The 14,756-nt window shown below is 31.3% G+C and overlaps 2 protein-coding genes and 1 pseudogene across 2 annotated transcripts; all 3 read left to right on the plus strand.

Moving 5' to 3' along the window:
- Positions 1–2,017: 2,017 nt before the first annotated feature.
- On the plus strand, positions 2,018–4,001 carry LOC100800481 (probable receptor-like protein kinase At1g11050). The gene has a single exon (XM_003543935.5). It carries the CDS (start codon positions 2,138–2,140, stop codon positions 3,947–3,949), a length of 1,812 nt encoding a protein of 603 aa, XP_003543983.1. The 5' UTR covers positions 2,018–2,137; the 3' UTR covers positions 3,950–4,001.
- A 5,537-nt stretch (positions 4,002–9,538) lies between these two features.
- LOC100799953 (probable receptor-like protein kinase At1g11050) lies at positions 9,539–10,318 on the plus strand. Its single transcript, XM_014766416.3, has one exon. The coding sequence runs from the start codon at positions 9,669–9,671 to the stop codon at positions 10,143–10,145; it is 477 nt and encodes a 158-aa protein (XP_014621902.1). The 5' UTR covers positions 9,539–9,668; the 3' UTR covers positions 10,146–10,318.
- A 2,602-nt stretch (positions 10,319–12,920) lies between these two features.
- LOC100799423 (probable receptor-like protein kinase At1g11050) lies at positions 12,921–14,347 on the plus strand (annotated as a pseudogene).
- The last annotated feature ends 409 nt before the right edge of the window (positions 14,348–14,756 follow it).

Raw genomic sequence — 14,756 nt, forward strand, 5'->3', positions numbered from 1 at the left:
TTTTACTAAAAAGCTTTTTAAATTTATTTACGAAAAATTGGGATGTTACATCTTGTATGATTAGTCATTTATGTATGTTTTATATTTGTTTGATACGCACTTTGGTTTTTTTGTTGATGCCAAAGGGGGAGAGAAATGGGATTAAATCAAGAATTCACATGAGTAATCAACTTATTTTTAAGATAAACATAAATTCAAAAACAAAGGGGGAGAATTGATGTGAGTGATCAACTAGGAAAAAGTGTGTGTGTGTTTCTTGATTTCAGAAGTTGTCATCATCAAAAAGGGGGAGATTGTAGAAGCAAAGCTTCATGGTGAATCAAAGGTGATTCAAAGGTGTTTTGATGATAACAATGATGATAACAAAAGATGATGACAAAGGTGATGACAAAAAGCTCAAAGATCAATCAAAGATCAATCAAAGAACAACTCAAGTGAATCAAGAAAAATTCAAGAGTTCAAGATAAGAATCAAGAAGAATTCAAGAGTTCAAGATAAGAATCATGAAGAATTCAAGACTCAAGAATAAAGTTTAGAGTCAAGAATCAAGAATCAAGAGAAGGCTTAATCAAGATAAGTATGAAAAGTTTTTCTCAAAAATTGAGTAGCACATGATTTTTCTCAAAATATGTTTACCAAAGAGTTTTTACTCTCTGGTAATCGATTACCAGATTGTTGTAATCGATTACCAGTAGCAAAATTGTTTTCAAAAAGTTTTCAAATTGAATTTTCAACGTTCGAATTAATTTCAAAAAACTGTAATCGATTATAATGTTTTGGTAATCGATTACCAGTGCTTTTGAACGTTGAAATTCAAATTCAAATGTGAAGAGTCACACCCTTTCACATAAAAGCTTTGTGTAATCGATTACACTTATTTGGTAATCGATTACCAGTGACTGTTTCTGAATAAATCAAAAGATGTATCCCTTCAAAAAGGTTTTGACTTTTTCAAATTGGTTTTAAGTTATTCTAAAAGTTATAACTCTTCTAAATGGTCTTCTTGACCAGACATGAAGAGTCTATAAAAGCAAGACTTTGTTTTGCATTTTCAATTAATTCATTCTTTCAATCTTGAACACTTATTTCATACAATCCTTTACAAGCCTTGAATCTCTTTGAACTTCTTCTTCTTCTTTGTACCAAAAGTTTTCTGGTTTTCCAAACCTTGAAAACTTGTGCTATTCATCTTTTCATTCTCTTCTTCCTTTGCCAAAAAGAATTCGCCAAGGACTAACCGCCTGAATTCTTTTTGTGTCTCTCTTCTTCATTTTCCAAAAGAACAAAGGACTAACCGTCTGAATTCTTTTGTGTCTCCCTTCTCCCTTGTCAAAGAATTTAAAACGACACAGTCTGGGAATTCTTTTGATTCTTCCCTTTCCCTAATACAAAAGTGTTCAAAGGACTAACCGCTTGAAAATTCTTTTATATCCCCATTCACAAAGTATCAAAGGTTTAACCGCCTGAGATCTTTGTTTTAACACATTGGAGGGTACGGTTCCAGTCCTTGAGATTAAAAAGGCCTAAACCCTCTTTTTTTCTTCAAAGAACAAACTACTGACTAAGCAACCAAGGTCTTTTAATTTTAATCCATGTTTATAATATTTTTTTAACATTATAAAATAATTTTCATTTTGATGATGACGAATTGACTATATTGGAAAACAAGAGTACATTCTGATTAGCTCCTTACCAAAAACAAAAAAAAATTAAAAAACAAGAATACATAATTTATAACAACTAAAAACAAAAAAATAATTTTGTATAAAAAAAATTACATAAACTAAAAATATATTTAACTCTATAAACTACTACTATTAAACACATAAATCAATTTACATAACATTTCTAATAGCCACAAGTGACTTTTAAGTAAACAAGTGACTTTAATAGCCACAAGTGACTTTTAAAAAGTAAAATTTCTAATAAGAATTTATGGTAAACTTTAATAGCCACAAGTGACTTTTACATGAAGCAAACGTTTTTTGGTTGCAGTTCAAGCAAAACGCGCATTTTGACCGATGCAAAGCAGATGTTGACTGCAAAGTCCCATTTCTCTGAAAATGCCTATTGATCTCTTACCAATGGGTCCAAACTCCAAAGACATGTGTTTGTGTCTCCACCACAAACCCACCGAATGGATAGGCAAGTGATGCAGATGCTCCTTTTTCTCATGTCCCTCTTCACCATTTTCGCACCTTGGATTACTGCATCTTTCTCATGCCCCATAGATCTCAGCTATGTTGACACCATTCCATGGAACACTTCAACATGCAAAGACCCAATTGACAAAGAACCATGCTGCGACATACTTCTCAGTGTCTTTGCCATTGGCCTTGCCGAACTCCTCAAAGACACTAAAACATTTTACCTTCCCAATGAAAGCACTTCCTCCTCTTGCTTACATGACTTCAATCTCAGGCTTCAAGCCTTGTCAATTCCACCAAAGATGGTCCCTTTATGCTTCCCTAACTCAACAAGGTTTGTTTTCAATGCTTCAGCTTGTGCAGGCATTAGAACCACGCTTGATTGGACGCAACGGGTTGGCATGGTTAGCCCAGTAGACACTTTTTGCAATGGAGACCTCAAAGACAAAACTCGTTGCAAAACTTGCACTGAAGCTGCATACCAAGTCACTTCTCAGCTCACAACTATTGACCCAAATGCTAACACAACAAAATGTTTTTACTACATAGTGTTGTATGCTGCTGCTGTTGTGAATCAGTTTGGTACAACCGATGTAAGCACCACATCTTGCATACTAGGCCTGAGGCAACCCTCTAGTGGGGTAATAGAAGAGGGGTCAAGTAATACAGAAGAAGTGTTGAAATTGGGTTTTAGTTTGTTGGGTGTTATTATTGGTGTTGTGCTTGCTTTGTTGACGATAGTTATGTACAAAAAGTGGGATAAGAGAAGGAAGGAACATGTTTATCACAGGGAGATTGAGAACAAGGTGAGGGCTGGTGTTTTGCCTAATGCTGGTGCTAAATGGTTTGATGTATCAGAGCTTAAGTGTGCCACAAACAAATTTTCGCCGAGGAATGTGGTTGGTCAAGGTGGTGATGGGGTTGTGTACAAAGGGATTCTTTCTGATGGTGCTGTGGTTGCTGTTAAGGAGATTTTTGATTTGGAAGCTAAAGGGGATGAAGATTTCTGCTATGAGGTGGAGATCATAAGCAAGATCAAGCACAGGAATCTTCTTGCTCTTCGGGGTTGTTGCGTTGCTAGTGATAATTTGAATGGTAAGAGGAGGTTTTTGGTTTATGATTTCATGCCTAATGGTAGTCTTAGTGATCAATTGTGTTTTGATGGTGCTAATAGGTTAACTTGGCCTCAAAGAAAGAACATAATCCTTGGTGTGGCTAGGGGGCTTGCTTATTTGCACTATGAAATCAAACCCCCAATTTATCATCGTGATATTAAGGCTACCAACATACTTTTGGATTCCGAAATGAATGCAAAATTGGCAGATTTTGGGTTGGCCAAGCAAGGTAGTGAGGACCAATCTCATCTCACTACAAAGGTTGCTGGCACATATGGTTATGTGGCACCAGAGTATGCTCTATATGGGAAACTAACTGAGAAAAGTGATGTGTATAGTTTTGGTATTGTGATTCTTGAAATCATGAGTGGAAGAAAAGTGCTTGATGCTTTGAATTCATCTGCGGATTCAATCACGGATTGGGTATGGACACTTGTGGAATCTGGAAAGAAGGGGGAAATTTTTTGTGAGTCAATAAGGGAAGGGCCAGTAAAAGTTATGGAAAGGTTTGTTCTTGTTGGAATGCTATGTGCTCATGGGGTTGTGACTTTAAGGCCTACTATTGTTGAGGCCCTTAAGATGTTAGAGGGTGACATTGAAATTCCTGAATTACCTGAGAGGCCAGTGCCACTAGGTCATGTGTCCTTTCAATCTTCTCTTTTGCATGGTCTACACAAAAGCGGTTGAACATGTTAGCCACTTGTTTTTATCTTATATAAGTATAAGCAAAATATGAATACTGTTTCGTGTGTTTTAGAATTAGGTAGCATTGATACACTTGTAAAATTCAAAGAAAAAAAAATTGAGAGGAAACAAATAGATTTTTAAGTTCAGGTCCAGGCTAGTTCATGTAGATAGTATTTAAATAGACTTTTTATTGGGAGGATCATCGCAAGGATTGGCCTTGGAGGTGTCTTCATAAGGATCAATTTCGAGTTTTAATGTCGGCTTCAAACATTTCTTAATTTTTTTATTTAATAAAGTAAAAAAAAAATGATCAACTCTATTACATAAATATGAATACATCATATCTCAAACAAGACAAAAATTTTGATTTCTTTTTTGTGAGCCGTTAGGATCCATCTCTAATTACTGGTATCACTGAGATTCTGGCATTTTGTCTTAAAAAATTAGCATTAGTATGATTCAAAGAGGGATCTTTATCACCTTTCCTGGTGTTTATGGAGGAATTTTGTTTGAGTAATCAAACATATTTTCAATTGAGTTTTTATTTATATTAAACTAACAGTGTTTTAATTTTTAACTTAGAGAAATATGATATTATTTTCAATGATACATCACTTTGATCTTTATGTTATTTTGTTGAATTAAGTTATTCGAAATGATTATTTCAATCAAGATCAAATTTATATTCGAATCAATAAATGTGCTAATTTGTAATTGTAACATCAATCAAAAAGCAATTCGAGACAAAATTTACTCCAATGAGTAAATCAAAGCATTCAGAAAATCATATAATGTTAAAATATTTTCAGTGTAGATAAAAGACTGGTTTGTTTAAACTTATTTTTTTAATAAGTGCTTTAAAAAAAAAAGAGTATTTTTGACAAGTAGATATGATTTGTTTATCAAAATAAGTAAAAAATAATTTCTTTTAACCATAAATAATTTAGACAAACACACTAATAAATAAAAAGTTACTTATTTTTTTTATTAAAAAAGTGTTTTTTTAAAAAAAAAATAAACAATCTTACCATAATCGTTTATGAAATCAGAAAACTAATTACTAATATCCTCAAAAGTAAACATTTCGTTGATTATGAAATTGAATCACAAATACGAATTTAAAAAAGATGCAATGTTGAATCAATAAAAAGAAATACACAAAATGCAAAAATAATGAAAAGTAAAGTGATCGAAATGTAAAATTATTGAAACTAAAAAAGTGAAGTTTAGAGAAAAAAAATGGTGAATGAAAATAATTTAAAGTTTGGAGAAGAAAACTAAGAGTAGAAAATTGCATAAAAGTAAATTAATAAATCAAACGCATTGACAATAAATGTAAATTACATTAAAGTATGAGTTGGATGGTATACCTTGTTCTTAACTCTTAAGATTGATAGTCATTTTTCAAGTGTGGTGTATTGATATAACATAACTGTGCGATCTTTGTAACCACAGAAAAATATCACCGAAATGTCTTTTTTTAATTTTATCGACTCAACCATGTACAACTTATTCTAACAGACTAAGTTATTATCATATGTCTTCTCATTATCTCTGTCGAAAAACAATTGATAACTGATTCTTCCGCTTCTTTTATATGGAAACTACTGATAACGTCTTCGATTGCACGCTTGAGAGCCACATATGTTTTTTATGAATTTGTTGTTGTCATTGAATGCTTTATTTCTTCTAAAATTCTTCCGTAAGTTGAGTTCATAAAACACTTAGAGTATGTTTGGACGAAGAAATTTAAAATTTTAAATTCTAACAATTTCAAATACTTCAATTAAAATTTTTTTATTTTCAAAATTTTATATTTGAATAAAAAAAATTAAAATGATGAGGGTGAAAAAAAATGAATGAAAAAAGAAAAGATATGATTAGTGTGCTAGTTATACGTGTTCCTCTATGCTCAGATTCGATCGATGTTCCACAATCTCATAAGATGTTTCTTGAAGAAGAATTTAAGAAGAGAATTTCAATTTTTCACCTTTTAGAAGAAAATTGAAATTCCAAATTTAGTTGTTTAAAATTCTATTTTAAAATTCCAAAATTTTAAATTATTCACAAGAAAACATCCAAACAATGAATTCTAAATTACAGAAATTCAAATTCTCTGATAAATTACTTTCCTCAGTTAAAATTTTCTATCCAAACATACTCTAGATGTATTTCACAAAGTAACTCTCTTTGTCGACCTCCACACATTTGGATTACTCAATCGAAATACACATTACACTTCCAACTCCTATTTAATCATGCAATCAAATGACTTTCAAATTTTCCAAACAACATATAAACTTAATTGTAATATCAATACTTAATTATAACATCAACCTTCATAAAGTCACTTTCGACTTACTAACAGTGTGCACATCTTCGATTCACCAATCGAAAGCAACATTTGGACATGAAAAATTGAATCAAACCCATTCTATACTTGGAAAATTTTACTCACACCCCAAATACTTGGTGAAGTTGGAAAGCTGTTACTGTACAAGTTGCAATGACCTATCTCAATTGTGTGTCCTCCTTAGCCAATACGTTAATTTAGTTTGTTTTAATTGTGATAATTTGAGTGATCCCTTGATTGCAATTAGTATTTACGAGTAGTATTATATTTCTATAGCATGAGTTTATTAAAAACTAAATGAACTTGATAATACAACTAGGTCGTAGCTTTTCACCAGCAAAGTTTTGTTAGAACTTGGTGAAGTTGAAGAAAGGTTTCGCAATCACCACATAAAAGATACTGTGCTATCTCTTCTACCGATAAGCACTGTCCACGTAGACTGTTTGATATTTATTTGTTCTTAATTAAATGATTATATGATTTTTTGTAACAATAATTTATAGTCATAAAAAATCATACTTAAATATATTTTTAATTCCTGTAATTTAACCTTTTTTCTTTTAAGATTATTTTTTTAGATAATTTACCAATCTTTTTTAAGACAAAAAATAAAAAAATTATTAAATTACATAAACTAAAAATATATTTAAACAGTTATATATTAAAGTTTATGCTCTACAAGATAAAATACCAATATATATGGAAGCGAATCTCTCCTGCAGTCAGCGTCTCCGATCCTCTCCTGCATCCTTATAAACCCTTGGATTAATATGAACGGATGGGATTAAAAGCTACATTAAAGTCATATTCAAAAGGCAAATAGCCAAAGTATTAGTGTGCTTTTTTTTTTTTTGTGTGTGAAATACTGTAGCGTGCTTGGACTACTTTACTAATAGTATTTTGGATTATTCATTAATATATGCTTAACTTTTATAATAAACAGATACTCTTAAATATATAAATTATATTATAATTAAATTTAAATAAATAAATATTTTAAACATATAAATTATATTTTAAATTTATGATATTGTAATACAATATTATTTATATTTATTGACAAATTATTTAAATTTCAATTAGAAATAAAGGCAAGAAAGATAAATTAAAAGAAAAAAGTTGTTAAGAAAATGTTTTCATACAATAAGAAATCCTAAAATCTCTTTCATTCAATAATAGTTCCTACAAATGCTTTTATATTCTTATAATTTTTTATTTATTATTCCCTTCAAATATATTCTTAGGTTTAATTTTAAATTTAATTTAATTTAACATTTATCTCAAAATATAATTCTCAAACATTTCAAAGACTATTCAAACTACATCACCAAACATGTGAACCGAACATGTGAATAAATGGGGTGAGATTATTTTAGCTTAACAATCTTAGACTTAAATTTTGAGTATGTAATTGCATTAAATATGTGAAAGTTTTATGATTCATGACCCGGACAAAATTAATGTCTTAAGTAAAAGATGCATGTAATTTAGAAAAAATAACTTAAACAATTTTCTTTATCCATATACCTAATTTTCTTAAAAGAAATTATCTCTTTTAAGTTATATATATTTTTATTTCTAAATTAAGTTTTGATATATATTTTTAAATAAATTTGTTAATACTTAAAAATAATCTTGTATAAAAATATAAACAATTTATTATAAACCTAAAATATAGTTTATACGTTTAAAATATTTTTTATTTATAAATTTAAATTATAAAAAAATAAATATTTATTATAATATTAATTTAAACTTATATGAAATAGTCCGTCCAATCACAATAAAATTCCCTTGTCTTTTGTATATAATCTATAACTTTTAATTCTACCCATCAATAAAGATCCAAGGGCTCAAAATAAGCTGGCTGGAGAGGACTGGAGATAATGGTGCAGGAGAGGATCCGGATCCTACAGCAGAAGATATACAAGTTTCAAGTTTGATAGCCTTGGGTGACTACTAAGTCTGTAAGTCAAAGACGGATTCTACACTGCACCAGTGGTATGAGTCTTGTAACGTGCACAAGCAATAAGAACCGTTAGATATGATGAGCCATATCATTGTGCGTTTTACATGGCACACCTGATTTTACATTTTTACTTATTAAAAAAAAAAAAACCACGTGCAAGTCATTTTTGATTTGTCCAGAGGTTGTTCTTCAGGTTTTGTCTTTCTTTCAAAACAAAAGAGTCATAGCTACATCGGAGTTGGTCCTTCGTTCTGACTTCCATGATTCGTTTTTAAAACTGATTTTCGAATTATGACTCTTCCTACCAACGACTCTTCCCGATTAGTATACATTTTCCATGCCATACTTGACTTGGTTTTTTATAAATTAAAAAAAAAAACATTTTTTTTATAAAAAAAAATAGTTTCTGCAGCTGAAGCTTGCAGATTTTATCCTTTTATGTCTAAAAACTCAGGTTGTTGAGATATTGAGTGTCATGAGATTTTTGGATTCATGAGTCACTCTTTGTTAGCAGTACTTTCGGACGGAGTCACTTGGTAAGTTTAAGTGACATATTTCATAATGATTCTTAATTTATGTAGTTGTTAAAGATGTCATGGTTTCTTCACCCAATGTAGCTGCAAGCGAACAAATCTCCATGATTTAGCTTCTTGTACATACATGATACTTGATGGGTTATGCTAGGGAATGCCGATGGTGTAAAAACGGAAGACACACCAACGTTGCTACTTTTGGAAGAGAGTGAAAAAGGTAAATGTTTTAAATAATAGACTAAATGTTTTCCTTTCTTAATAAATATTTGATTTCTGTGTTTTTTATTTAATACATTTTTTTAAACTGAGTGTTTAATAAAATAATATTTTTATTCTTTATTTTTAATATTTTGTTTTAATGTTTGATAAATTATAAAATTTGGTATTTACTTTCTAATAAATTAATAAATTTTGTTTTAGTATGTAGTATTAACAAATAAAAATATTTATTATAAAATAAATATAAAATTTACTAATTTATTAGAAACTAAAAAAAATGTCAAGGATTAAAAATAAAATTTTTATTTTATTAAAGACTCATTACAAAATAAAATTTATCAAAAAACAAAAATAAAATCAAATATTTATTAGAAATTAAAAATATATTTAGACACAAATAATATAATATACGGCATCAAAATGGAGACAAACAAAATGTACAATCAGGTGTGCCATGAAACCTGTGTACTAGCCTTCATCTCAGCCACACAAATCTAACAGCCCACATCTAACGGACCTTATTACTTGTGTGCCGTGCAAGATCCACACAACTTGTGCACCTTAGAATCAGTCGTAAGTCAAAAACATACATCTTTGGTTTTTGGTAATTTGAAAGCTAAGAGAAGGTTTTTGGTTTGTGATTTCATGCCTAATGGCAGCCTCATTTATCAATTGTCTCTTGCTGGGGCTAATAGGCTAACGTGGCCACAAAGAAAGAACATAATCCTTGATGTGGCTAAGGGGCTTGCTTATTTGCATTATGAAATCAAACCCCCAATTTATCACCGTGACATAAAGGCTACCAACATACTTTTGGATTCCAAAATGAATGCTAAATTGGCGGATTTTAGCTTGGCCAAACAAGGTAGTGAAATCCAATCTCATCTCACCACAAGGGTTGCTGGCACATATGGTTACTTGGCACCAAAGTATGCTCTTTATGGACAACTAACAGAGAAGAGTGATGTATACAGTTTTGGTATTGTCATCCTGGAAACCATAAGTAGTAGAAAAGTGTTTGATAATCTGAATTCATCTATGGATTCAATCACAGATTGGGTATGGACACTTGTGGAATCAGGAATGATGGATGAGATTTTGGACGAGTCAATAAAGAGGTGAAGGGCCACAAAAAGTTCTGGAAAGGTTTGTTCTTGTTGGAATGCTATGTGCTCATGCAGTAGTGGCGTTAAGGCCAACTATTGCTGAGGCGCTTAAGATGTTATAGGGTGATATTGACATTCCCAAATTACCTGACAGGCCAGTGCCACTAGGTCATGAGTCCTTTCATTCTTCTCTATTTGCAAAAAAAAGTGTTTAAAGATGAACGCCACTTATTTCAGGTGTTTCTTCCTACACCCCCATAAAAATAAGAGACATCTCTTTATATATCCGAAAGGCTAATGCCAATTATAAAAAGTTACATTCCAAATTAGAGGAGGTGTCCCGTAATTTTTATTGGGTGCAAGAAACTTTAGCCCTTATTTCATCTGTTATTCAAGCATAAGAATAAAATATTGAATCTACCTCTACTCTAGCTAGTTTGTATAGGTAATCTTTTGTTTATAATCGTAACATTTCTTATGCATACGACAAACTGTTTTTAGTGATAACTCTTTTATACACAACATTCAAATATGAGACATATATATAACTCCTATTTACCTAAGAGTTGTATCTATATTGCTGCACCATTAGCCACTTCGATCATACTTTCATCATTGTAAACCAATTGTGAAACACCTAATTTTGGTTTCGACTGGAAGAGGCCGAGCCTTGTAACATCCAAATTTTTGTTATTACAAATGACTTAATTAGTTTTTAGTCTCTGAATTTTAACAAATTATTTTTTTAAGTCTCTAAAATGTCAATTTATTTGTCATAAAATGTCAATTTATTTGTTAGAGACTAAAAATAATAATTTATCAAAATTCAAGGAATAAAAAAATCATAACCTAAATTCAGGGATTAAAATAGTAATTAAGCCGTACAAGAGGGTATAGTGAATTATGTGACTATGCTTAGGAACATTGACAACCCATAAGTTTTTTTTTTAAAATGTCTATCTAATGATAATTCAGTTAGTATATAGTATCTGTCATAATTTGATACTTTATTGGTTTTTCATGATAATCCAAGATTCAAAGCTGTAGCATGTTCAAATCAATAAAACATGACATCAAACATCTTAGTTTGTAATCATCAGAATCAGAAATGTATAAATTTTCGCCACAACATGGCTTAGCACTCAAGTATTGATGACAATTTTAGTATTTTTATTTTATATACACCACTATTCAGTCGTGAGAATTTGAATGGTGTCCACATTAAAAAATTATATATATTAAACCATTTCCCTATGAAGTTACATTGCTCGGCATGCGAATTTGCCTGCTGTCCGTTACTCATGCCCTCCTTTGGGTAGTACATTGCTCCCCTCCTCCTACTTACTGGGAGTTTGCTTGCCATCCCTGACTCATTCATTAATGGATTCAGAGTTCAGACCACAATTTTGGTTATGTAAACAGAACATAGTATTTAGTTGTTGGCGACAAAGAAATTGTAATGGAAGTATGAGTTACATGGTAATTTAGTTTTGCTTAGTATGAGTTTATCAAAAACTAAATGTACCTAATAATACAACAAGGTCGTGCAAGATTTTTACCAGCCAAGTTTTGTTAGAGCTAGGTGAAGTTGAAGAAAGGTGCTGAGCAGTATCTCTTCTACCGGTAAGCACTTCCCATGTAGGCTTATTAAACTGCAAGTATTATCAATCAACTACATGAAACATATGCAAATTCTTCAGCATGTATGATTTTCAACTAAATTTGTTGTATATTGGGCTGAAATTTAAGTTTCTGAAGTTACAATTGTGGGAGTTGATGTTTTTGACAGGTTTTGCCGGCTGTTATCATGATTTTTAATTTATACTTGACAAGTTGTAGTCACAGAATCCATCTCTGCCATGGATGGAAAGAAAACTTGCAGAGGAAGCTAAAGAGAAAAGAAAATGGAGGAAAATCTAATTAGCATAGAATGAGAATTAGCTTACAAAAGTGTTGACTATTACAGTTTATATAGTTGGTTCCAAGAGTAACTAACTTGTAACTAAGCTAACTCTACTTACAATGTGATCAACCTGAATTAATCATGATTAAAATGATATCTATGCTAATATCCCCCAATCAAGCTAGGAATAGATATTGGACATTCCTATTTTGGAATACAAAAATTAAAAAACACCAGGTAGCAAAGCCTTAGTATATATGTCTACAAGATGATTAGTAGAGGTAATAGGCAACAATTTCATAATTCCTTTCCGCATCTTCTCCTGAACTAGATGACAATCAATCTCAACGTGCTTTGTTTTCTCATGAAAAATTGGATTTGCAGCTATGCGAAGAGCGGATCGATTATCACAATACAAAAAAATAGGTTGATGAAAACCTATTTTGAACTCTTTAAGTAGGAAAGTAAGCCATTGTATCTCACAAGTGGCACTAGCAAATGCTCTATACTTAGCTTCTGAGGAGCTTCTAGATATGCTAGCGTGTTTCTTCTATTTCCAAGAAATCAAAGAATTACCAAGATATATTGCATAACCAGTAATAGTTCTTCTTGTATCAATACAACCAGCCCAATCTGAATCACTAAAACCTTTCAGATGAATGTTACTATCTGTAGAAAGAAAAATCCCTGCACCTGGAGACCCTTTGATATACTGAAGAATCCTAAAAGTAGCTTTTTGATGAGCTGAGGTAGGTTCAACAACAAACTGACTTAAATGTTGCACAACATAAGTGATATATGGTCTTGTGTTAGTCAGATAAATCAGTCTGCCAATTAATCTCCTATAAGATGAAGCATTCGTAGCCGAAAGACATGAACCGAAAGTCGATGGAGCCTAGTGGTATAATTAGAGGGAGTAGACACTGGTTTAGAACCAAGCATGCCAGTGTCATTGAGAATGTCCAAAGCATATTTCCTCTGACAGAGATTGATGCCATCAGGAGTTCTAGCTACTTCAAAGCCTAGAAAAAACTTCAAATCACCTAGATCCTTTATTTTGAAAGCATTGTTTAACAAATGTGTGATATTTTGGATTTCAATCAAATCATTACCAGACAAAACAATGTCATCAACATAAACCAGTAAAGTAGTAATGGACTTAGATTCATGCTTGAGAAACAAAGAATAATCAAATGTACATTGATTGTACCCATGTGAGATTAAAAAGGAAGACAATCCGGCATACCATTGCCTACTTGCTTGCTTCAGACCATATAAAGATCTTTGAAGTTTATAAACCTGTCTTGGCTTATCTGACTGCATACCTGGAGGAAGAACCATATACACTTCTTCATTGAAATCACCATAAGATCTATTAATCTTTATCCAATAAAGACCATTACATACATAATGATCTATCCGGATTATTGATGTCCTATTCACAATAATCCTACGTTCAATAACAATTTAGACAAAATTATAAATGACTTATCATAATCTCTATCATGATAACAAGTCTCTAATTTTAATCAAGGACTTATCAAATTACAATTTAATAAAACAAAAAATATTATAATAAAATAAAGAACAATTCTTTACTAAAATTGATAATATGATGGATTAGATCTTGGGCACACACATTTATCCCCAACACAAAGATCAATTGTCTCTTGCTAGGGCAAATAGGCTAATGTGGCAATAGAGAAAGAAAATAATCCTTGATGTGGCTAAGGGGCTTTGCTTATTTGCATTATGAAATCAAACCCCTAGTTTTTCATTGTGACATAAAGGCTACCAACTTACTTTTGGATTCCAAAATAAGATTCAAAGTGTTAGATTTTAGCCTGGCGAAACAAAGTAGTGAGGGCCAGTCTCATCACACCACAAGGGTTGTTGGCACATATGGTTATTTGGCACCAAAGTATGCACTATATGGGTAACTGACTGAGAAAAGAGATGTGTATAGTTTTAGTATTGTGATTCTTGAAATCATGAGTGGAAGAAAAGTGTTTGATGCTTTGAATTCATTTGTAGATCCAATCCATGATTGGGTATGGACACTTGTGGAATCAGGCAAGATGGAGGAAGTTTTTTATGAATCAATAATAGAAGCGCAAGTAAAATTTATGGAAAAGTTTGTTCTTGTTGGAATACTATGTGCTCATGGGGTGGTGGATTTAAGGCCTAGTATTGTTGAGGCCCTTAAGATGTTAGAAGGTGACACTGAAATTCCTAAATTACCTGAGAGGCCAATGGCACTAGTTCATGTGTCCTTTCAATCTTCTTTGTTACATGGTTTGCAAAGAAGTAGTTGAAAATCTACACTACTTGTTTCATCTTATTCAAGCATATTGAGTAAATTATTTAATTCAACCTTTACTATAGTTTGTATAGGTATTCTTTGGTTTATAATCATAACATTTCTTAGGCGTACTCTTTTATACATAACAATCACATTTGAGATATCATATATATATATATAATTTATACACTTTTTAGTTTGTTAGTTAAAGTTTATCTAAGAAAATCCAAAGACAAGAAAAAAATGAAAGAGAGAAATTGAGAAAATGAAAATTTGTCAAATATTGTGTATTAATCTTCTATTGGCAATAGTGAATCGAGCCTAGAATTTATAGAGGAACTCCACATTTTATTGGATCTTTACAATTTTCGAGTGCAAGAAAAAACTTTATAGAATAAGCATGACCTAATCTAAAATGCCAA

This window comes from Glycine max, chromosome 13 (assembly GCF_000004515.6).
Source record: "Glycine max cultivar Williams 82 chromosome 13, Glycine_max_v4.0, whole genome shotgun sequence".
NCBI lineage: Eukaryota > Viridiplantae > Streptophyta > Magnoliopsida > Fabales > Fabaceae > Glycine > Glycine max.